General features: G+C 52.7%; 2 protein-coding genes across 2 annotated transcripts; one reads left to right on the top strand and one right to left on the bottom strand.

The window, feature by feature from the left end:
* Positions 1–2,501: 2,501 nt before the first annotated feature.
* Positions 2,502–2,963, bottom strand: LOC135326247 (olfactory receptor 14A16-like; the record flags this gene model as incomplete). The annotated part of the gene is made up of 1 exon (XM_064504096.1): positions 2,502–2,963. A coding segment is annotated over one exon (462 nt), but the record flags the coding sequence as incomplete, so codon positions are not given.
* A 17,107-nt stretch (positions 2,964–20,070) lies between these two features.
* On the top strand, positions 20,071–21,006 carry LOC135326234 (olfactory receptor 14A16-like). The gene has a single exon (XM_064504084.1). The coding sequence runs from the start codon at positions 20,071–20,073 to the stop codon at positions 21,004–21,006; it is 936 nt and encodes a 311-aa protein (XP_064360154.1).
* The last annotated feature ends 2,545 nt before the right edge of the window (positions 21,007–23,551 follow it).

The raw sequence follows: 23,551 nt of genomic DNA, 5'->3' as shown, positions 1-23,551 counted from the left end.
ACCCTCCTGCTGCCAGACTGCCCCAGGGCCCAAGGCAGCTCCAGCTCCCTCCAGGGCTGGGCTGGAGCCTTTCAGGAGGGGGCTGAGGTGGGGCTGGCACTGCCAGGGTGGGTTGGGAGAGGGCAGCTCCCCTCTGCCATGCTGGGGCTGGGGCTGAGGATGGGGCTGGGCACAGCGTTGCCCTGGGGAGCTCCCTGAGGAGCCGCTCCGGGGGATCCTCCACCTCTGCCCTGGCAGCAGCACCAGTGCTCAGGGCGCCGGGGTGGAAGTGCGCAGAGGGTGGAATGGGCATGGGCTGCCCAGGGGGAGCATCAAGACCTTGTCCGTGCATGCAGGGATGGAGTGAGGAAAGCCAAAGCTCGGCTGGAGCTGGAACCAAAGACCTCAGATGTGGAAACGGCTAGGGTATTCTTAAATGACTCTTAAATGATCCCCTGGAGTCTGAGGGGTCAAAGCACCCAGCCCCTGCCCAGCCCAGGCTGTGCCCAATGTGAGGATGATCCCCTGGAGTCTGAGGGGTCAAAGCACCCAGCCCCTGACCAGCCCAGGCTGTGCCCAACGTGAGGGTCAGCAGACAGCTGTGCTTCAGCGTCTGCGGGGTCTGGTGCAGAAGAGAGGCCATGCAAGGCTGGTCTTTTCCCCTCCATCGGAATACAGAGACCTGCAGGAGGATGGAGCTGGCCATGGACCACCCCACAGCTGGGTGAGCAGCCAGTGCTGGAAAGGGGTGATGTGAGGGGCTGCTCTGGGACGATGGCCCTGCAGCAGCTTCCCCACTGTGTCCAAGCAACACAGGGAACAACCTGGGCTCTTCTCTCCTGCACCCGCCATGTCCTGCTGCCTTTCCCAGCAGACCTGCATTTGCCTGCAAGCACATGGCTGCGTGCTCCCACACTGCCCTTCACACGCAGGAGCTGCCTGCTGGCATTTGTCCTCTCCTGGGCCCTTTCCAGACCAGACCAGACCCTCCCCAGCTCTCCCCACCTCCCCTGCCCTCTCCCCAGCCCACCCAGCACAGCAGACCAGGCTGGGGTGGCCCCACAGCAGTGCCTGTGGCAGGGGGCTGCAGAGCTCTGGGCACTCACCCCACAGCCCCAGCCCCTCTGCAGGCCACAGCAGCTGCTGGGGGGCACAGAGGGGTGTCAGCCTCCCCATCAGCCCCACACCTGGGGGCCAGCAATGGCACAAGGAAATGGAGGCCGGTCACTCCACGTCTCCACTGCTCTCATGACCAGAGATCCTTCACCCTGGCTGCCTGCAGCCCCTGTGGGCAGCCCCTCTCCCCAGCACAGCACAAGAGTCCTGGCCCCGGGGCTCCTCGGGCAGCTCCAGTGACAGGGCAGCCTGCCCGGAGCTGACACACACAGAAACAGGTTTTCATTTATTCCCCTCTGCAAGCACACAATTGCTCCTTTGTTCTTCTCTGGAGATGTCCCTGCTCCCCAGAGAGCCTTTCTTCAGGTCAGTGTGTCCGTGCTGGCCTGATCGGCCATTCCTGCACCTCTGCCCTGTGCTCCCTGCAGGGCCCCCAGGCTGGCGGTGCTGCTCTGCAGGGCAAGCAGATGTGCAGTGGTCCTGGGTGACTCCTCACTGGCCGTCCTGGTGAGGGCAGACCCAGCTGGACCAGCATCATTGCACCTGACAAACCCTCCCCAGGGTCTGTAGCTGTGGAGGGTCCTTGGAGCAATCACAGGGCATTTCACATTGCTCAGGATGGGTTCAGAGGTGTCGTTAGACCCAGCCCACTGCCTCTCCTGAGACTGCAGAGCCCTGATTTGGTGCATTCCCTGGTTTGGCCCTTTACCTTCGGGTGACTACCCCTGGTTTGGGGGGTCTCCACTCACTGCCATCCCAGGCAAACGCTGCCCCTGGAGATGCCCTGTGCTCTCCGGGTGGCTCCATATTGCCTTCCAGAAGGATGGGCATCTGTCACCAGCGCTCTAATGTGTGGGACAGTCCCTGGCAGAGACCTCTGGACCACTCACCCTCTCCAGGGGCACTGGGCACCCACAAGTGAGGGCTCCATCCAGCCCTCCTTCCCTCGCACATCACCCTCTGCGCACATCCCCCTTAGCCAAAGGAAATCCCAAGCACAGCAACAGGACCTTTTTGGGTGCAATTCCCTGAGTGCATTCTTGGCTCCAGGGTGGGAAGAAGAGCCTTTTGTTCAGGTACACTACTAAGGAGATCCCCTTTTATTACAGAGATGCTACTTGGGAGGCCACCTCTGACACAGTGATAGGCAGATTTACAGAAGGCCTCTGGGTTAGACAGATGGGTTTTGCGACTTTGGAGAAGTGGGAGGAATTCAAAGTTGTGCACAAATGTGACTATCACAGACAGAATGCACAATGCACAAGAGCTGCTGGAGATAAACAGGGAATTGCTTGTGAGGAGAGATGGGCAGCTCATTGCTGCTGAACTAGTACCAGCTGAAAGAGTTTCCTCACTGCCTCCTGGATCTCCTTGTTCCTCATGCTGTAGATGAGGGGGTTCAGTGTTGGAGGCACCACCGAGTACAGAACAGCCACCATCAGATCCAGAGCTGGAGAGGAGAGGGAGGGGAGCTTCAGGTAGGCAAACATGCCAGTGCTGACAAACAGGGAGACCACGGCCAGGTGCGGGAGGCATATGGAGAAGGCTTTGTGCCGGCCCTGCTCAGAGGGGATCCTCAGCACGACAGTGAAGATCTGCACGTAGGACACCACAATGAAAATGAAACACCCAAAGAATAAACAGGCACCAACCACGAGAAGTCCCACTTCCCTGAGGTAAGAGTCTGCGCAGGAGAGCTTGAGGATCTGAGGGATTTCACAGAAGAACTGGTCCACTGTGTTGCCTTGGCAGAGTGGTATTGAAAATGTGTTAGCAGTGTGCAGGAGAGCATTGAGAAAACCACTGCCCCAGGCAGCTGCTGCCATTTTGACACAGGCTCTGCTGCCCATGATGGTCCCGTAGTGCAGGGGTCTGCAGATGGCAACAAAGCGGTCATAGGCCATGACAGTGAGGAGACAATACTCTGCTGAACAAGAGAAAAAGAAGAAAAAGACCTGAGCAACACACCCTAAGTAGGAAATGGCCCTGGTGTCCCACAGGGAATTGGCCATGGATTTGGGAACAGTGGTGGAGATGGTGCCAAGGTCAAGGAGGGAGAGGTTGAGGAGGAAGAAGTACATGGGGGTGTGGAGGCGGTGATCACAGGCTACAGCTGTGATGATGAGGCCGTTGCCCAGGAGGGCAGCCAAGTAGATGCCCAGGAAGAGCGAGAAGTGCAAGAGCTGCAGCTCCTGTGTGTCCGTGAATGCCAGGAGGAGGAACTCGTTGAGGGAGCTGCTGTTGGACATTTAATTCCCCTGGACACAGGGAGATTCTCTAAGGAAGAAGAGACGTTGACTAGTTAGGACAGACTTCTCTGAGCAAAACTTTCTCATAACCTCCCCCAGACACACACACATTACCTCTCCCTGTCTCGGTAGTACTGTCACTGAGCTCCATGGCTTGAGCTGTGGTTTGTGCTGGCTGAGTTTGCCATGAGGAGCCGGGGCCTATGCCCATGGGATCCAAAGGAGTCAGCCCTGACCTACAGTACCGTGTACATGGAAACAAGGGTAATCAAAATTTATATTCCCAGTTCCAGTCATATTTAATCCACTCATAATATTTTAAGGCTTGTTTTCTTTAGCTGGCTCTGTCACATCTTGGAGGTAGAAATCCTCAGCATTGCTGCTGCACTCAGAGGGACCAGCTGTGATTCCAGAGAGGCAAAAGGATTCTCTCTGGCTTTAGTGCAGAGGCAGGAGAGCTGGCCTGTCTATCTTGTTCCCAGCTGCCCTGTGCTCCCACATCAGAGGTGGAGGATAGTTGTACTCGTGTTACCCGAAAAAGAAACAACACTGCAGAGAGCAGAGGAATCCACTTCCAAAGTGCCCATCAGCACTCTTTCTGAGGGTGTGTGAGGCAGGTCTCAGCCCTCCCCTTCCAGCCAGCAACACATCAGGCTCCTTCCAGCTGCCCACATCCAGCCATCCAGCAGCATGTCTGTCGCCTCAATATCAAGGTGGCTTCTCCCTGGGGCACCTAGATAACACCCAGCTGCAATGGGAGAGCTGGGCCCTTCTGGAGGGTAACTGCAGCCCAGCCAGACACCCCAGGGAAATGGCAGAATGTCCTAAGGATGGGGTGTCCTGATGAGAGAGAGTGCACACATTCCCAGCCCCCCACACTGCATTGCCCAGAGCCCCACAGGCTAGAGGGGCACTTGGGCACCTCACTGTCAAGGACACGTCTGCATGGTAGGACACGCAGGGTTAGTGTCTGAACTGCATGAGAAACGGCCCTGCCCAGAGAGTCCAAGGGGGAGGACAAGGGCAGCATGGGCAGGTGGGAAACACGGAGCAATAGCATGATATTTGTGCCCAGGGAGGCAGGGACAGGCAGGCACACAGGGTCACTCAGGAGTGTCTCCTCTCCTGCATGTCCAGCTGCCGAGGAAACGACTCCTGCCCTGGAGCCCACAGCCTTGAGAGGAGGTGCTGGAGTTTGTGGATTTCTCTCACACTTTGAGCATGACTCTGCTGCCTGGAGCCGTCCCTGCGGGCAGCTGTTTCTCTGTCTCCACGTCTCTCCCCTGCCAGTGCTCACAGACCCCATCCCACCCGCTGGGTGCTCAGCTCTGCCCTGCAGAAACCTCCCGGGGGCAGGACACTGCCCAGGGCACCTCCGTGTTTGCAGGTGCTACGGAGCAGGGGAGACAAACCTTGCTGAGGCTGGAAAGGTGCTGCTGGCTCTGTCTGCAGGCTTCAGGGTGGAGGAAGGCATTTGCTGAGTGCCTCCCAGAGCTGCTCCTCTCTCAGTGTCCCTGTTTTGGAGCCTTTGTCCCCTGCCGAAACCTGACAGACGCATTGCTATTTCACCCCACCCAAAGAGAAAAAAACTGACAACACACTCATGACACCTCCTTCCCTTTCGTGGTTCTCCTGCCTTGACCTTCCTTTTGGAAAGTCTCCTCCAGAAATGTCCTGGGAGTGAGCTGGAGCTGAGAGCAGCCCTGACCCACACAGCACCCTCTCAGCAGGCGAATGAACCTGCTCTGCTGGGGCTTTCTCTTCCCACCCAGAGCTTCTCCCCACAGCACTGTGGGGAGCTCCCCAGGCAGGCTGAGTGCTGACCCTTGCGGGAGGCAGAGTCACTGCTCCAGGCACACAGCACTCCAGGGCGCAGGGACACTGCTCTGGATCACAGCACTGCACAGACCTGTGAGCACACCCCAGCTTCACACCCCCGCAGCTGTCCCTGGCAGAAGGGAGCAGGATGCCCTGTCCTTGTGAGGCTGTGACAGGGAATCTCTGCTCTGAAGCATCTTCTCCTCTGCAAAGGAGAAACCGGGAGAGCAATCCTTAAAAAAAAATCATGTGACTGGACAGGTTTCAAGACCTTGCCAGGAACCTCAATAGCATTGCCCTGCAGCCAGAGACTTACCGTGTCAAGGGCTGTGAAGATCTGTCCCACAGTGAGCTCTCCTCTGTCCTCCCACTCCACACTGCCTTGCACTTCTCGCTGCCTTCTCTCAGCTCATGTCAGCAGCAGCAGGCAGTGCCCGCATCCCTGCTGCTCTTGGCAGAGGAGCTGCTCCTGCACACAGCTGTGTCTGGGCAGTGCTGCCAGGTTGCCATGAGCTCCCTCCATCCCAGGAGCATGGCCCTCGCTCAGGAGCAGAGGCCCAGCTGAAGACACAAATGTCCCTGTCCCTTGTGCTCCTTCCTCCTGGGAAATGTTCACTGCAATAAACTAAAATAATCACTGATGGTCCCTCTCTAAACACTGAAGGAAGACTGATTCCAGCATTGCAATTTGTCTCATCAGAGGGTGGTTATCTGCAAGAGGTGGAAACGTCCCATTCTGGAAGCCCCTATTCCCATCTCTTAGCTAGGCAGGACACCTAGATGGAGACATAAAATAGAGTTTGTTTTTCTGTTGTTCAGGTATTGTTTCAGATGAGTCAGTTTGGGCTTCTCAGGCTGCTTTAGAATGGCGAGGGATTCAGATCCTTCCTGTGAGCTCCACAAAAATACGCAGGAGGTGGGATTCCCCTTGCCCAGGCAGAAGTGAGCACAGCAGGGATGTCTGCATGCAAGATCTTGGTCTATGCTCCCATTATAATCACTGGACATGGAAGGTGGGAGTTAGCTGATCACACACAAACACCTGGAGACATTGGAAGAGACAGAGGTGGTCCAAGACTGGACGGGCTGCATCCAAGGCATGTGCCAGTGTCTGCTTGCTCTGATGGAGCAAGTGTGACATCTACATCCTTCTGGAGCATGACTTGGCCAGGTAGGGAATTGCCTTGGCTGCGTTAAATGGTACTAGATGCCCTCTGCTACCAGAGCTCCACTCACTAGGAAGCTGAGACACAGGCAGATCCTGACATTGCAAACAGTTGATGCCATCCAGTGCAGGCACTTGATTCAGTGACAGAGAAATAGGCCTGCAGGGCTATGTCAGATGCCTGGGGGGGTCCAGCACAACCACGGATCTCTAGCAGATACACCATGGGACCTATAGGAAAGCCCTGCCCCTTTGGAGTGGTTGCTGGGCGAGTGCCCCATGGCAACTCAGGTTTGCTACCAGCGCCCAAACACCTGGATCCTACTACTGCCTTTAGGCCAAGTCCATCCCATCTACAGCCAAGTGTTCTGCATAAATGGGAGAGGCATGTCACAAGGTCCCTGCTCTAGTCTCTGCACCCCTAAAAGCTTCTAACTTTCCTCCCCCTGAACCTCTTCTCACTCCCAGATGATATGAACAGGGAATGGGCTAATGATGACCTCAGCATGGCTGGATCACAGGCTGCCCAGGCCCAGGGGCTTTTTCAGTTGCACCTTGTCCTTCCTGCAGATCAGTTCACCTCTGTCACAGGCCCCATGGTGCTGTGAATCAGCTCAGGCAGCAAATCTCTCTCCTGGCATTCCTGCACAGCCCAGCTCTGTTTCTCCCTGGCCTTGGGCACTGCAGGGTTTGCTCTCTTAGTGGGAAGCTCCTTTCACCATTACATTGCCACCTGCTCTCTATGCCAGCACAGCTCTGCTCTGAAGTGGGGCCATTGCACACATGGTGTCTTTGGCTCTTGGTAACAGGTTTCACCATTACAAATCTGTTCTCTGTGCCACAGCTGAGGCTCTGCAACCGAAATAAACACAAGTGCATGCAGCCAGGGGCACAGAGATGAACAGATGGAGATGCACAAGCTGTCACAGTACTGAAACATGGTTGGAATAACTAAGATGTGGTGGGACAGCTCGCATGACTGGAGGGCTGTGATGGCAGGGTACAAGCTCTGCAGGCAAGACGGTTAGGGAGGATGAGCACAGGGGATGCTATTTGTGTGAAGGGACAGTTCAGATGTATGGAGCTCTTGTACGGGATGGCTAAGGGCTCCAGAGGAGAAAAACAGCCCGCAGTAGATGAGGGTTGAGTGAGAGATGACTTGCAGGAACTCAACCCATACAAGTGTCTAGGACTGGACGGGCTGCATCCAAGGTCACTGAGAGGGCTGGCCTATATAATAACAAGGCCAGTCTCTACCACCTTTTTAAAGGTTGCATAGACCAGGGGAGGTCCCAATGAGCAGAAGAAGAACTGCATTGTGCCCCTCTTCAAAAAAGGCCACAACCCAGGACAAGCCAAAGGGCAACCCAGGGAGCTGCAGGCCCTTCAGCCTCACTTTAGTGAGGAAAACGTCATGCAGCAAATCCTCTTGCATCACATTTCTGGGCACATGAAGAATGTGCCTGGGAGCAGGCAGCATGGACTTACTGAAGGTAAATCATTCCTGCGCAAGCTGATTGCCTTCTGTGATCAAAGACTTGTGATTGTGGAGGAGCAGAAAGTACCAGATACCATTTACCATGATTTTAGCAAAGTTTTGGACACTGTCTGCATAAATATTCTTGAATACAAGTAAGGTTTTACGATAAGATGGGTAGAGAACCGGGTGGGTAAAAAGCTGGTTGGATGATCGAGCTCAGGGGGGTTTTTTTGAATGGGTCATTCTTTACCAGGAAGCCAGGTAAAGGTGGAGTGTGCAGGGTCTACACTGGACCTGTCTATTCTGACAGGTTCATCAGTGACCTGCAGCATGCAACTCTCATCAGGTTTGTAGATGACATCTAATCAGGAGGAAGAGGCAAGAAGATTGGGCTAGAGATCTGCTGAGGTCCCTTCCACCCTGAAGGAGTCCATGATTCTTCCCACTCTTGATAGTCTCTTGTTGGTGCCTGGGAAAGGATGCAGGTTCCCTGTGACAGTGGAAGTAGGCCAGCTTTGTTGTCCTCCTCCAGGCAGAATTACTCAGCTGCAGGGCTTCTTGGCAGGAATCTTCAAGACAGCCCTGATCCATCCTTTGCTTCATGATTATTTTACTTTTTTTTTTTACCTTCCCCCCTTCTAAGTCTGTCTCTTTTAACATCCTGATCCCTTCTCATACAGTGCACACCTGCTTACCCTTAACCGACTGCTCCTGTTTTGGTTTGCTTTTGTTTTTGTTTTTGTTTTTGTTTTGTTTTGCTTTGTTTTGACACAGAGGAGCTTCAGTCCCAAAGGCTTTTAAGAAACTCGGGTGATTCGGACAACAGATATCTCATGAAGATTTACAAGAGAAGTGTCAGGTCCTGTGCCCAGGCAGGAATAACCCCATCCATGAGGAGAAGTTGAGGGACCTGGACTTCTTTAGCCTGCTGACGTGGAGGTGAAGGACAGTAGAATAGAAGCCTGTGACTGCTTGGAGGGTGGTTTCAGAGATGATGGAGCTTTCCTGTTTCATGGGAAACAGCATGAGAAGGAGAAAAAGCCACAAGCTGCAGCTTGTGGGGTTTAGATATGACATTAGGAAAAGCAAATGTCACTGGTAGGGTAGTGCTGTGGTGCTACAGGTCACCCAGAGGGAGTCTGTGATCAGCCCCTGGCTTTGTGTTTCAAGGAAAATCAAGTGAGGACAGAAAGACATCAGGAGAGGTAGGAAGATCCCGAGGTGAGAGCAAGGTGGGGAAGCAGGCCAGGTATCTACAGTCTGCAAGGAAACAGGCACAGGCGTGGGAAAGCATAGGACAGCCTGTGGTGGAGATGGCCAAAGGCACTGCCAGGGTTGAAAGCTTCTAACAGAGCTGAGGTCTTTGTTCTCTTGGCTATGGCTGGTGTCTCTGCCACTGAGGCCCACAAGAAGACACCATTCCTTAAAGCACTGTGGCCTTGCTGCCTCCTTGTCCCCTGGGAGCCCAGGAGGTGCCGTATCATGGTCCTGCACTCGGCACTGTACACCCCCACCTGTACGCTGGCCCCTCAGGAGGAGCCCTGAACAATGCACGATGGAAAGGATTGCGGCATATGACGACACGGATCTCAGATAGGGTGGTGCAAAGATCCTTTATTGAAAAACACAACGGCCGGTTATACAGCAACCAAGCCCAGCCAGTCCTCCTTTCGAGTGTCTCCTGAACATTGTGGCATCTCGTGATAGGTAGGAAGACATATCCTGATCCCAGGCAGGCAGGCAGGACAGGCCCACCGAGGCTGTTGGCACGTAGGCAGGAAGACACATCATGATCACTGGCAACTCACATGCACACATTCTGGCCACAGATCATAGTTACCACATCATCACTTTCTACCTTAGAGATTCTCTGCTGTCTTACACAGCATCATCCTATCTTGCTCCCCAACAAAGGATCACCCTACCCAGGGCCTGGCTGTCAGTGCCTGGCTGCTCTGCTTGATAACACACATCAGGGTTGACTTGGCATCAGAACCACCTGCACATTGCCTTTGCCTACCTGCAATCAGGGCCTCCAACTTTCTGCTCTAATCAGCCCCTGGGGAGCCTCCTTGGTAATTGCCCTCAGTGGGACCTGTTAACGCTCCAAGAAACTTGGGATTTGCTTCTGACTTTAACTTCTTGAGAGGTTTCTTCAGTCTCTTCTCAGCATCTGCGGTTCATGGGCTCAGCACCAAACTCACCCGAGGGGTCATTAAAAACCCCTAAGGAGCCATGCCTCTTTCCATAATTTTCTTCAGTTCTTCAAGTCTTGTGTGGCCAATTAGAAAGTTTTCAGGTGTGTATTGAAATTAGGCAGATTTCAATGAGCACCTGAAAACAAAAGATGTCAGCCTCTGAAGCTTTCTTTATACTTCAGTTTTCAGAATAAACGATACCCACATTCTCCAATTCAGACTGACCCACTAGGTCTCCTAATCAAGTCTGGACATGCAGGAAAAGCAGTATTTTTGATAGGAGACATGTATGGACAACCTTCCTCCTCAGCTCCCCAGCCCTGACAGTTCCCTCATCTGCCACTGGGGACTTAGAGCACTCTAGTTAAAATCTAAGCTTTTTCCTCTCAAGTCTGTAGCTGAAGGTTACAGCTCACGTGCATCAATTCCCACCTGCTTTCCTTAGAGAACTAGCTGCAAGCAGACACAGAAGGATTTGTCTTAATTGCGATCAAACCAAAATAAGATTTGAAACAGCTTAATAAGAGACTCTCCTCAAGTGTATGTTAAGTCCAAGCTGCCTCCAGTGAGCTTCACTGCCCACGAGAAATAACCTTTCTGGAAATGTTTTCAACAGATAGATAGGGGAAAAAAAACCCACCACCACCAAAAGACAGAACAAAGGAGCTGGCTAAAGAGACAATGAGACTGCCGAAGGATGAGGCAAGCTTCAGGCTCCCAGAGGCTGAGAGCAGCACCTGGAGAGTTAAGAGGTATCTGAATGATAAAGAGCAAGGGGAGGAGGAAAACTGGGAAATTATGGAAAGTGCATACGCCCAGATCATCTGATGCAAAAAGATGCCTTTAGAAATGGTTAATTTAATCAGGACACATGGAAATATGTGAGAAATCACTGAAATTTCGTCCACAGCCTAATAGACAGAGCAGTGGAAACACAAGGTCAAGGACAGATCAGTTTTTCTTCTCCCCAGATTAATACCCTTCCTGAGGATTTCCACTCTTTCATCATAGCAAAACATTGACATGAACATTAGCCAATCATGTGAGCTGATGAAAGTGGGGTCATAATTTTTTCAACGTTGAAAACAGCTCTTCGCCTTTCCAGGCAGAGCTCAGGTGTCCAGCCACAAGCACCCAGTGGCACTTGGAGAGGCCTCGGTGTCTCTGAGGCACCTGCCTGGGCCTGGCAGCTCTTGCAGCTCGCATGTGGGAGACCAGAGCCCCTGGGAGCTGCAGATGGAGGCTGGGCAGAGGGGACCAGGGCACCTGCAGTGGCACCACATGTCCATGACCCTGTGACTGCATCCCACCCCAGCTCTGAAAATCACTTTCCCTTTCAAAAAAAAAAAAAAAAAAGATTCTCCCCAGAAGACCAGCGTATCAAAAAAGAGCCAAACAAAACAAGATAATAAGAAAAAGAAAGTAAGAACATAAAGAAGTTTCAAAAGCTGAGAAGTGTATCAAAACATATTTTTTGCCTGAGATAATTTATCCAGTTTCTTTCTTGTTTCATTTTTATTCACAGTTTATAAAGATTTCTTTCATAATACGGCCTACACTATTAAAAATACTGTTTTTATATCTTGCATGAGTCCAGTGCCCCTCAAACCACTTCCTGTCCAGGATCCTTCTTGGTGCTCCTTGCTCTTTGCACACAGCAAGTCACACCATGAGGTGGCCCACTCTCACAGCTGATAGAGGAAAGCAGGCTGATCAGCTTCAATAAAATGCTCTATTTAGCAATTGCCTCATTTGCACCAATCTCAATGTACCTGTGTTAGAGTGATATCTTAAAGGAATCCGTAAACATCTAGCCACACTCCCTTTTCATTCCCTGCATTGTCAATGAAGTGTGACACCATTTCAGGTGACAGCAGGGATGGGAATTGTCTCACCCAGTGCCAGACCCCTTCAGTGCAGATGTCTCTGGCTAACCCAGTTGTCTGGACTTCCCTTTCTAGTCAATGGAAAGAAATAAGTTGTCCAACTGAGAGATCTGGAGATGCTTCTGGTGACCAGCCAAAGCTCCAGAAAGGTTCCCATAGTTCCTGGGTCACATTTCCCAGCACTGCATGGGAACACAGCTACACAGGGCATCTCAGGCAGCAGTGGCCTCTGTATCTGTCTATAAGGGTCTAAATGTAAAGTTCTCGTCATAGCCTTAAATGTATTCAAAAAACAGCTCTATGCAAGAACTGAAACTAATCTTTGTTTTCAGAAATTCAAACATTCTTTATCAATTCTAATGAATATTGTCTTTATTTTTGATTGGTAACACCATATACATGTACTACAGAAATTACTCTATGTGAGTTTACATTTGTATAAATATGTATATGTTATTCTTCATGATACACTTCCTGGCAACACTCTCAATGGAGAAACTTTGTTCTGAGAAACTACTGTATTCAAATTAACATGTCTCCTCTCCCTTCCTCTGCTTCTCCTCTCTTCCTCTACCTAGTTTGTCTTTACAGAGGCCTCACGGCCCCTCTGCCCTCCAGGGAAGTCTCCTGTTGGATCCTGCCAAGCAGATCCTGAATAAGCTGAAACACCTACCAGAATGTCACCCAGACTGCTGTGTCCTCTTATCCTTCCTACAAGGTCTCGACTGGCTTATCACCTGCTCCAAGGCAAAGCCCTGTGCACTCCAGCCACCCCTTTGCACAGAGCACACCTGCACCTCCTCGCCGTCCCAGCCTGCCTTCCCCAGGAGCCCAGTTTCATCCTGCCACGTGAGCTGTCCCACCCTGTGTGTGTAAATCCACAGAGATAGGGGAGAGGGAGGTGCCAGTAAAGGGGACACGGCTGGGATGTTGAATGTGGGGCCCAGAAAAGAGGACGACTCAGAAGAGGAGCAGGGAAGAAAAACATGGAAGTGACACCTTTGCAGTTTTGATGGTGAGGTCACCTCCTGTAGAGGAACCTCATGGGCTGGATTCTGGTAGGAGGCACTGTGAGGACAAGAAGAGAATCACACCACCTCTCATCCCACCGGAGATGATAGATGGGCAGGAGGATGGAGAGAGGCAGGCAAAGGGGACATGACTACAGTGTTGATTGTGAGGTCACTTCCACTGCAGCTGCCTGATTGGCCCTCAGCAGATGTGCTGGCCAGCAGGCTTTGTGATGTCACCCAGCACCTCAGAGAGCCCACCCAGCAGCAATGACAGCCCTGGGGAGGGGAGGGGGTGATGCAGGTGACAGGGACCCATCTGGGTGCTGATTGTGAGGGCACCTCTGTTGCAGCCACCCCACCAGCCCATGGCCGGCAGGCAGACAGGCACGGCTCACGGCCACCCTGCTCAGGACTCGCCCCCTGCAGCGGACCTGCCACCAAGCAGTGCACAGCTCCTCACTGAGGGCAGCTCCGAGCCAAGTGTGCTGCCCCCGTGGCCCAGAGACACCATGGACATTATCCGGAGGCTTCCTTTGGCACCTCAACCTTCCCAGTGCAGTGCATGATGGATTATGATTACCAGCCAGAGGGGTTTTTTTATAGTGTGCTACCAAGAAGGGGTCATCCTGCAGGCTCCAATGTACAATTTGATGATGGGTGGGTGAGATGAACTGTACAAGGCCTGCTGGGACAGCCCTGGACCACTCCAGAAGGAACTGACCCTCACTTGCTTTTATCCACACCTCACTGCCAAGAGGGCACCTTTGTCCAAATTAGCCTCAGATCCACACTTGGGATGTCATCTCACAGGGGGTTCACTTGCAAGGAAGAGTCCACAAGTGAACCAAGACCCAGGTTGTGTACGAGCTGATCAGGCAGGAGCTTCAGAACCTGCAGGCCTCAACCAGCTCAGTGACACACTGCAAAACGTGCTCAGCTGAGTTGGACACCTGAACTGTCAGGTCACAAATGACTCCCTCAGAGCAGAGAGGAGCATGTGGAAAGGTGAGGAACTTAATTCTGAGGGGCCCTGCAAGTTATCTGCACAAAGCAACTTCAGCTTTGCAAGCTGGTTCTCAGCTATGACCCCTGAAGTATTTCCTGCAGACGTGCAAGAAAGTGCTGGAGCATCACAACTCACTGTAGTCACTGCACATCTGGGAGAAGTGGTTTTACAGGCCAATTATCTTCTGAAGAAATACTTTGTCTTTGGAAGTTTCCCTTGTTTTTCCCATTTTAAAATCTAATGACTGTGGCACTAATGACTGACCGCTTGAAAGGGCACCTCCGAGTGCTCCACTGTGGCAAGACCTTTTCCTTGTTAACTGTGTGGGTGAAAAAAGTCCCACATGATCTAACCTGCTCTCTGCGTCCTCCCACTGGATGTCAGCCCCTGGATGTCTGGTTTTAGAGCCCAGGGCAGCGCGCAGGGAGCAGAGTGCAGCAAAGAGCCCCAAAGCAGTGAGGCCTGCAGCAGGAAGAGCCCAAGATCCTCTCTATAGTTCAGTGGATTGGAGGGGGGTTAATTGGATGGTTAAGTAAGGGCTAATTGGGAGATACTACTGCATTATTAGCAAAGAGTTTGGAGGGTTCTGCCACATGAGAAGAAAAGAGTGTCTGCAACAGTTAGCTATATGGGCAGTATCCCACCGTAGCCTTTTCTAATAGGAGAGAGAGGCAACTGCTCTGCCTCTAGCCTAAAAAGAACACCTGTGGTTTATAGAGTTCAGAAGTGATAACTTCAAGAATCTCCAACAAGAAAGCCTTTCTGAAACACAACCTCTTGTACTCCAAACACTCTGAACTCCATATTTCTATGTATTTCACAGTCTGTGTGGGATGTCTGGCTGCAGATCCTGGCAAGAGCTGAGGAAACTCCAGGCCTGAAACCCAGCGCACAGAAGGCAGCAGGCTGCCAGCATCCCTGGCTCTGGCCACCAGGGCAGCCTGGGCCCTGCGAGCCAAGTCACCTCCTCCCCTCCAAGGGCTCCCCAGCTCCCCAGCCTGGCAGCACTCCCCACGCACAGCACTGCTCTCTCCAGACACCTCCTCCCACGCAGAGCAGCACCAAGACACTGGGGCCACCACTCGTTCCCACCACAGGGCACCCCACCACTGTGACACAACCCAAACTTCTCCAATTAGCCATACAAGACTTGAAGAAAATTACGGGAAGAGACACAGTTCATCAGGGCTTTTTCATTTTAATGATCCCCGTGGTGTATTTGGTGCTGTGTCCATGAACTATAGCTACTGGAAAGAGATCGAATGAAATGTTCAAGAAGTCAAAGTCAGAAGCAAAGCCCAAAGTTTCTTTGAGTGTTAGTGGGTCCCACTGAGGGCCATGAGCAACAAAGACTCCTCAGGGCTGATTTGAGCAGAAATTTGTGATCACCAGCTACAAGCAGGCAAAGGCAATGTGCAGATGTTTCTAATGCCAAGTCAACCTTGATGTGTTTGATCAAGCAAAATGGGCAAGGATGGACACCCAGCCCCTGGGAAGGCAGATCCTTTCCTCCCACGTTTCCCAGGGCTCTTCCTGGGGGCTGGTTGCAGGTGGGGGTGCAACAATGCTGAGTGCAGGACAATGATACAACACCTCTTGGAGTCCCCTGAGGGGCAAGTTGCCTTCAGGCTTGCCTGTGCCCTTGACTGTCTCCACCACAGGCTGTCCTACACTGTCCCATGCCTGCTGCTGTGTCCCTGCACACTGTAAACATGCTTCCCCACCTTGCTCCCACTCCAGGATCTCCCTCCCTTTACTGGTGTCTCTCCATCCTCACTGGCTGTTCCTTGAAACACAGAGCCAGGAGATGATCACAGACTCCCTCTGGGTGATTTTGGCAGCACAGCACTACTCTTTGAGTGACGTTTATTCACATTAATGTCCAGCCTGAACCTCCCAAGTTGCAGTTTGTGACTGTTTCCCCTCCTCATGCTGTTTCCCACTACCAAGAGAAGCTCCTGGGAGCCCCACCCTGGGACACACTACTGCAGCTGTGGCCACACCAGAGCAGAGTCAAGGGGGATAATGGCTCCCCTCGTCTGCTGGCCAAGCTCTTCCTAATGCAGCCCATGGACCTCTGGCCTTATTTGCAATGAGTGTGCCCCACTGGCTCGTGTGGGATTTCTCACGATGCCCAGGCCCATGTTCTCAGGGTCACTCCTCTGCTGGTAAGGGCCCATGCTGCCCTGATGCATGGAGTTATCCTTCCCCAGGTGCAGGACTTGCCCCTTCTCCTTGGAAAACTTCCTGAGGCTTCTGTTGGACAAACCCTCAAGTTTCTGAAGGTCCCCCACACTGAAGCTCTCTTGTGTCAGCTGTTAATGTGTGTGTGTGCAGATGGCTCCCCTGACTTGTGGTGACTCCAGCAGGATAAGAGCGTGAGGAACTGCAGGACACTACACATAATAAAAGGAGGTATTAGTTTAATGCAACTGCTGGCACTGGTAGGAATTACTGTGCTGACAGTAAAGCACAGTAAAAGCCAGATGAATGCCCAGAAAAGCCCAATGAATGCACAACGCAAGCAAAATGAGGACCAGTGGGCACAGGGTAAGCAGAGGTGGGCTGTTTGTGTGGACGAGCATGAGGATGATAAAAGGGAAGATCCTGAAAGGGGGGAAAGGAGGGGGGAAAGCAGGGGGTGAAATAAAGGAGATGATCAGGGCTGTTTGGGGGTACCTGTGAAACAGTCCTACACCTGAGCAACACTGACTGGAAGAGGACAGGACTGCTGCAGTTGTTCTGACCATACTTACGTCTGGCTTACTTCTGTGGTCACAGAGGGCCTAAGTGCTTTCCCTACCATCAACAAGGGAAGACCTGGTGTGGAAAGAAATGCAAGATGATTCAGGCTGGAAAGGACCTCAGGAGGTCTCCAACCCAGCTTCCTGCTCACAGCAGGGTCAGCTCTCAGATCGGACCAGGTTGCTCAAGGCTTTATTTATTTAGGCCTTGAAAACCTCCAAGGATGGAGATGCTTTTTGGCCCGGAGGGCACAGCCTCTCTGGGCAACCTGCCCCAGTGCTTCACCATCTCAATAGCTAAAATTTTTTTCCTTATCCCCATCCCGTACCTCTTTTGTTGCAACCAATGCCCGTTGGCTCTCACTTCCCGTCATTCACAATGGTGAAGAGTATTGTGTTGTAACGCAGCAGGTATTGTATGCTGTGAGGAGGGTCCACTCTGGACAAGCAGCTGTTCATAATTAAACTTTGACCTTAAAACCTTTCAGGCCCAAGAGGAAACCTCCCACCACTAGGAGCGGCTGGCTCTGGGGAGGCCAAATCTGGTGCTAACCCACATGCAGAAAAGGAATTCAAAACTGCAAGAATTGCAGTGGCAATAGCCAGAGATGACAGAATCACTGAATCATTCAGGCTGGAAGGGACCTTGGGAGGTCTCTAGCCCAATCTCCTGCTCACATCAGGATCAACACTGAATTCACACCAAATTCCCCAAGGCCTTGTCCAGCTGCATCCTGTAAGCCTCCAGGAACAGAAAGTCCATAACCTCGCTGGACCCTTCTTCAAATGCTTCATCACCCTCTTTGATTTTCTCCCTTACATCTAAATTTTAACCTCACTTGTGTCAGCTTATAGCCATTGCCTCTCATTCTTCTGCCATGAGTCGCTGCAAAAACCTGCTTCTTTATTGGTGGTAACCTTGAGCTAAGAAGCTGCTATGAGTCCCCAGCAAAGCCTTTCCTTTCCCAGCTGAACAAGAGATGGGAATAGGGCCTTCCAGAGTGGGACATTTCCACCTCTCATAGTCAGTCATTCTCTGATAAAACAAGTTGCAATGTTGGAATCTGTCTTTCTCCACTCTTTAGCAAAGGACAATAGGTGATTATTTTAGTCTACATGAGTGAACATTTCCCAGGAGGAGGGAGCACAAGGGACAGGGAAATTCAAGCCTTCAGGTGGGCCTCTGCTCCTGAGCGAGGCCAGGCTCCTGGGATGGAGGGAGCTCATGGCAACCTGGCAGCACTGCCCAGACACAGCTGTGTGCAGGAGCAGCTCCTCTGCCAAGAGCAGCAGGGCTGCGGGCACTGCCTGCTGCTGCTGACATGAGATGAGAGAAGGCAGAGAGAAGTGCAAGGCAGTGTGGAGTGTGAGGACAGAGGAGAGCTCATTCTGGGAGAAATCTCCACAGCCCTTGACACGGTAAGCCTCTCGCTGCAGGGCAATGCTACTGAGGTTCCTGGAGGGGTCTTCTGAACCCAGTCCATCCTATAACTGATAGATTGAGTCATGAATTCAGTGACCTGTGGCAGGACAGGTTCATTCTCCTGTCAAGAAGGCGATGCATGGGTCAGGGGTGCCACCAGCTCGAGCTCACGCACAGGTTATGTCCGAAGGGTCTTTTCAGAGGAAGGTCAAAAAAAGGCTAATTGAAAGGGAAGGAGTTTTCCTTCTAGTAAAAGCTCATGAGTACTACAGAAACTATAAAAAATACATCCTAATTTTGGCAAGGAGAAAAGAGGAAAGAGCCCTCTGGTTTGCAAGCAATGTGTACTCCCAGACCTTCACTCTCAGAGATCAATAGGTCTGTGAGAAACTCCAGCAAACCCCTTCAGCCCCACCTCAGCCGACAGACAGCACCAGCAGCACCTTTATTGCCTTTTAAGAGTTTTTCTGACCTGCTCCTTAGGATCTGTGAGAACAGAGATACCTGTGCCCAGTGCCCTGTCCTGGGCAGTTTCTGTAGGGCAGAACTGAGCACACAGAGGGTGGGATGGAGTCTGTGAGCACTGGCAGGGAAAAGATGTTGGGACAGAGAAAGAGCTGCTGGCAAGGACAGTGCCAGGCAGCAGAGATGGGCAGGGAAGGAGAGGGCACTGCCAACAGAATCATCATGGCAGCATGGATTTGAGTCTTGGACAGTCTCTGCAATGCAGGCAGCTTCTTCTGAACAAGCCTCCCATGTCTCCTGCTCCCACCCAGCAGAGCCTCTGCCCTGACAGTTATGGGGTCCAGGCCATGAGCCGCCTCCTCTGCAGCCAGACCTTCAGCAGAGGAGAGGGGCCTCTCTCCCGCCATGGGCCTCTTTTGTGCTGCCCGACAAAGGGCCTGAGAGTGACTGCCCTGTGATGTCACCGTCTGTGAGGTGACATGCCTGGCTGGGTAAGCTGAAGGCTCTGTGCAAGAGCGGGATCTGCATGGGAGTGAGGTGTCCGCAGCCCCCTTCTAGCCTGTGCAGCTCCAGGAAGTGCAGTCTGTGGGGTTAGGAATTGAGCTGACTCTCCCTTAAGGAGAGACCACCTTCAGTCCTAATGTCCTTTGACCATTTCCCTGTCATGTCCCGCCAGACTTTGAGCCGCCCTCCAGAAGGGCACTGCTGCCTCACAGCATCTCTGTGATGTCCGAGAGACCCATGAAGAAGCTGCAGAGATACTGAGAGTATGGAGATGGTGTTGGGAAACTGTATCTGGGCAGCTGAAAAGAGCCCTGTGTGTCCTTGCCTAGAAGGGGAGTGTGGAGACCTCCTTCTGGCCGCCTGAGAAAGGGAAAGACGGTTTGACATCTGTGGTTTTGAAACTGGACTCATCTGCTCCTAGCAGTGGCAGGTTTCTTTTTAGGGCAACATATGAGAGTTACCATCCCCCAGCTCAAAGAGGTGTGAGCACAGGACAGCTGGGAACAAGACTAATAGACAGAACAGCTGTCCTCACTCCTTAACAAGTGGCAGTGAATCTTTTTGTTTTTAAAGACTCACGATAGAAATGCTGAGAATTTCTGCCTTTGAGGAACACTCCCCGCAGGTGACAGGGCCCTCTCAAAGAAAATAAACCTAAAACTCTGTTTCTCAACCCTCATTCTTTAGAGAAGGTAGTGAAGACACTGAAAAGCCCTTCCACAGGATGAATAGATTTTATTTGAGAGAAATTATGAGAGTCAGACCTCTTTACCTGCATTCCCACTACTGTACAGCAGGACTGATTCCTCTGGAGCCCATGGGCAGAGGCTTCTGCTCCTCACAGCACACTCAGCCAGCATGAACCAGACCTCAAGCAAAGTACCTGCCCAGTGATCCTCCCAAAAAAGAGAGGCAGAGAGGCAATGTAGTGTTTTTCTTATGATTTCTTTTTCCTTGGAAGATCTCCCCTAACTTGCCAATGTCTTTTCCTCCTTAGACAGTCCCCAAAGCCCAGTGAGACCAAATGTCCAACAGCAGCTCCTTCAGCAAGTTCCTCCTCCTGGCATTTGTGGACACCCGGGAGCTGCAGCTCTTGCACTTCTCGCTCTTCCTGGGCATCTACCTGGCTGCCCTCCTGGGCAACGGCCTCATCATCACAGCCATAGCCTGCGACCACCGCCTCCACACCCCCATGTACTTCTTCCTCCTCAACCTCTCCATCCTGGACCTTGGCTCCATCTCCACCACTGTCCCCAAATCCATGGCCAATTCCCTGAGGGACACCAGGGCCATTTCATACTTGGGATGTGCTGTTCAGGTCTTCCTGGTTGTCGTCTTGTTCATAGCAGAGTATTCTCTTCTCACAGTCATGGCCTATGACCGCTATGTCGCCATCTGCAGACCCCTGCACTACGGGACCCTCATGGGCAGCAGAGCTTGTGTCAGAATGGCAGCAGCTGCCTGGGGCAGTGGTTTTCTCTATGCTGTGCTGCACACAGCTAACACATTTTCAATACCACTCTGCCAGGGCAACACCGTGCAGCAGTTTTTCTGTGAGATTCCCCAGATCCTCAAGCTCTCCTGCTCAGACTCCTACCTCAGGGAAGCTGCGGTTAGTGTGGTTACTGCCTGTTTAATGTTTGGGTGTTTCGTTTTCATTGTGCTGTCCTACGTGCAGATCTTCACTGCTGTGCTGAGGATCCCCTCTGAGCAGGGCCGGCACAAAGCCTTTTCCATGTGCCTCCCACACCTGGCCGTGGTCTCCCTGTTTGTCAGCACTGGCATATTTGCCTACCTGAAGCCCCCCTCCCTCTCCTCCCCAGCTCTGGATCTGGTGGTGGCTGTTCTGTACTCGGTGGTGCCTCCAGCAGTGAACCCCCTCATCTACAGCATGAGGAACAAGGAGCTCAAGGAGGCCCTGAGGAAACTGGTTCAATGGGTCCAATGTCAGCACCAATAACCATCCCATGTGCACCTGCTCCTCATTTCTAGGGTATTTGGCATCATAGCTATGTGTTGTTCATGTCTTTCTTTCTTGTTTTTCTTGGTTACATTCTTGTAAAAGAAAAAAAAATACTTTTCTTTGTGCCACTTGTCCTCAGGAATCTCTCATTGGTATCTGACCCAGAGATGGGGTTGAAGCAGGAATCCAGGCTTCCCCCTTCATCAGCAGAGATGGAAAAAGCTCAGAGCCTGCTAGTCTGAGCTGTTTGGATGCCCCCAGGGCAATGAGGAGAGTTCCATTGCAGTGTCTCTTTCGGCACTGACACCAAGGGAGCTCAGGGGCACAGAGTCAGGCTCAGACAAGCACCGGCAGAGTGAGACCACAGGTTCTGTGTCTGTTAGGAGAGCTCAGCTCCGCTGGTCACAGTCAGGGTGTGATCTCACACCTCTCTCCTGCAAGGGTGGCAGCCGGCTGTCACTGCAGGCTGATCCCTTCCCTCTACAGAGCTCCAACACTCAAAGCAGAAGGGGAGTGGAGGGGAGCAGAGTTGACACAGCCTGCGGGAACAGACCCTCTGCTCCTCAGGAACGTCCACACACTGCCACAACAGGGACTTCCTTGCTTCAGCCTTCACGTGGGGGCTGCAGCTTTCTTGGAGACACATCCAGCAAGAGCAGCAGGGCTTTCTCTTTTCAGGGCCTTTCCCAGTCTGGCTTTTCTTCCAAAGACGGAGACAAAAATACACCCACAGAAATTGCACCATAAAAGCGCCTGCTGCTCTGCTTGTGAACTCCATGGGATCTGGGGCACGAGCTCAGAGTCTCCGTGTGAACTGTTAGGGACCGAGGGCTGCACTCAGAGCTCATTTCTCAGTGACCAGTGCCAGTGGAGATGGGGAATGGTGTCTGAAATGTCTGCCTAGGGCTGTCCCACAGGTGACAGCGCTGATGAGAGATGCCCATCCTTCTGGAGGGGAATCAGAGCCCTCAGGAGAGCTCAGGGGATCTCCAGGGACAGCGTGTGCCTGGGGTGGGCTGTGATTGGAGCCTTACAAAGTGAGGGATGGTCCATGGTGCAGTAACCAGAAGGTAAAGCACTAAATCCAGGGATGCATGGGGAAACGAGGGCTCTGCAATTGCAGGAGCGGCAGTGGGGACCCAGGAGTCCCAGGGAAGGGGCGCTGGAGAGTGATTCCTGCACCCTCAGTGAAACACCACAGGCTGGAGCTAGTGCCCACCCAAACACATCTCCTGCCATTACAAGTGCCCTGGGGTCACTCTGAGCACCATCCATGAGTAGAGACCGCTGCCAGCAATATCACTGGTCCCTGCCCAGTTGGGTCTGCTTCCTGCCCCAAACAGCACAGCCAGTGTGGAATAACCACGTAGTCTCACAGCCCGCTCGCCCTGCAGAGCAGCACCACCAGCCCATGGCCTTGCAGGGAGCACAGGGCAGGGGTGCAGGAACAGCCAGGCCAGCACGGACACACTGACCTGGGGAAAGGCTCTCTGGGGAGCAGGGATGTCCCAGGAGAAAAGCAGGGCAGCATTCAGAGATAGGAAACGAGAAGGAGAAGCAGGTTTCTCTGGTCACCAGCTCAGGGCAGGCTGCTCTGTCCCTGGGGCAGCAGGAGCTGCTGGAGGGGCTGCAGGGCCAGGGCTCTGGTGCTGTGCTGGGCAGCGGGGTGGGCATGGAGGGGCTGCAGGCAGACAGGGAGGGGGATCTGCTGAGCACAAGAGCAGGGGAGGCAGAGAGTGACCAACTTCATTGCAAGGCCTCCTCCCCCATGCCAGGGAGCTGCTGCCCTTGTCCTTGGGCTGTGCCTGAGCTATGCTGTGGACATGTCTGTGCCTGGCCCTGCACCTCTCAGGTGCTGACCTGACACTGTCCCTCTCCTGCTGACCTGACTCCCTGTCTCTGCCTCAGACCTGCCCCCTCACTACAGTCAGGAAAGCCTTGGCAAGAAAAGCTGTGACCTGAGCAGATCCCAGGGAAGGTTGTAGGTACAAAAGGTGACCCTAGCTGCATAGCAGCAACTCCTGCCTGACAGCCAATTTAAAAGTGTAAGGAGAGCTTTGGATTTGGGACCTGTACCCAGGTAACACTGCACAGAAAGTCTTAGCTGGGCAAAAAAGTGAGCCAGGCACTTGGGCCTGATTTTATGATGCATAGTTATGACCACAGGTTTTTCTGTATCACAGCTCAAGTGTTCATGAACCATTTGTGACAGGGTTCCTGCCGGGAAGAGTATGTTGTCAGGAGCACCAAGAGCGGGAGCAGACCTGGTTTGGGGATGGTAACTGGGGTCAGACACAGTCCAGCAAAGGCCAGATAAGACTGGAGGGCTCCAACCAGCCCTGCTTTGTGTGGCAGGTTGGACTGGAGACCTCCAGAGATCCCTTCCCACCAAAACTCCTCTGTGACTCCATGCATTCCTGCTCCTTGGCCTCTGCTCTGGCACAGGTGGCACAGGGACAAGAGCACCTGGGGCAGGGCAGAACGAGCCTGGTTGGGAGAGTGTCAGGGGGAAGATCCAACGGCCCCTGGCTCAGCCTTGGGC

The sequence above is a fragment of the Dromaius novaehollandiae genome, unplaced genomic scaffold (genome assembly GCF_036370855.1).
Source record: "Dromaius novaehollandiae isolate bDroNov1 unplaced genomic scaffold, bDroNov1.hap1 HAP1_SCAFFOLD_37, whole genome shotgun sequence".
NCBI lineage: Eukaryota > Metazoa > Chordata > Aves > Casuariiformes > Dromaiidae > Dromaius > Dromaius novaehollandiae.
Note: the sequence above shows the minus strand (reverse complement) of the source record. Positions and strands in the feature narration are given on the sequence as shown.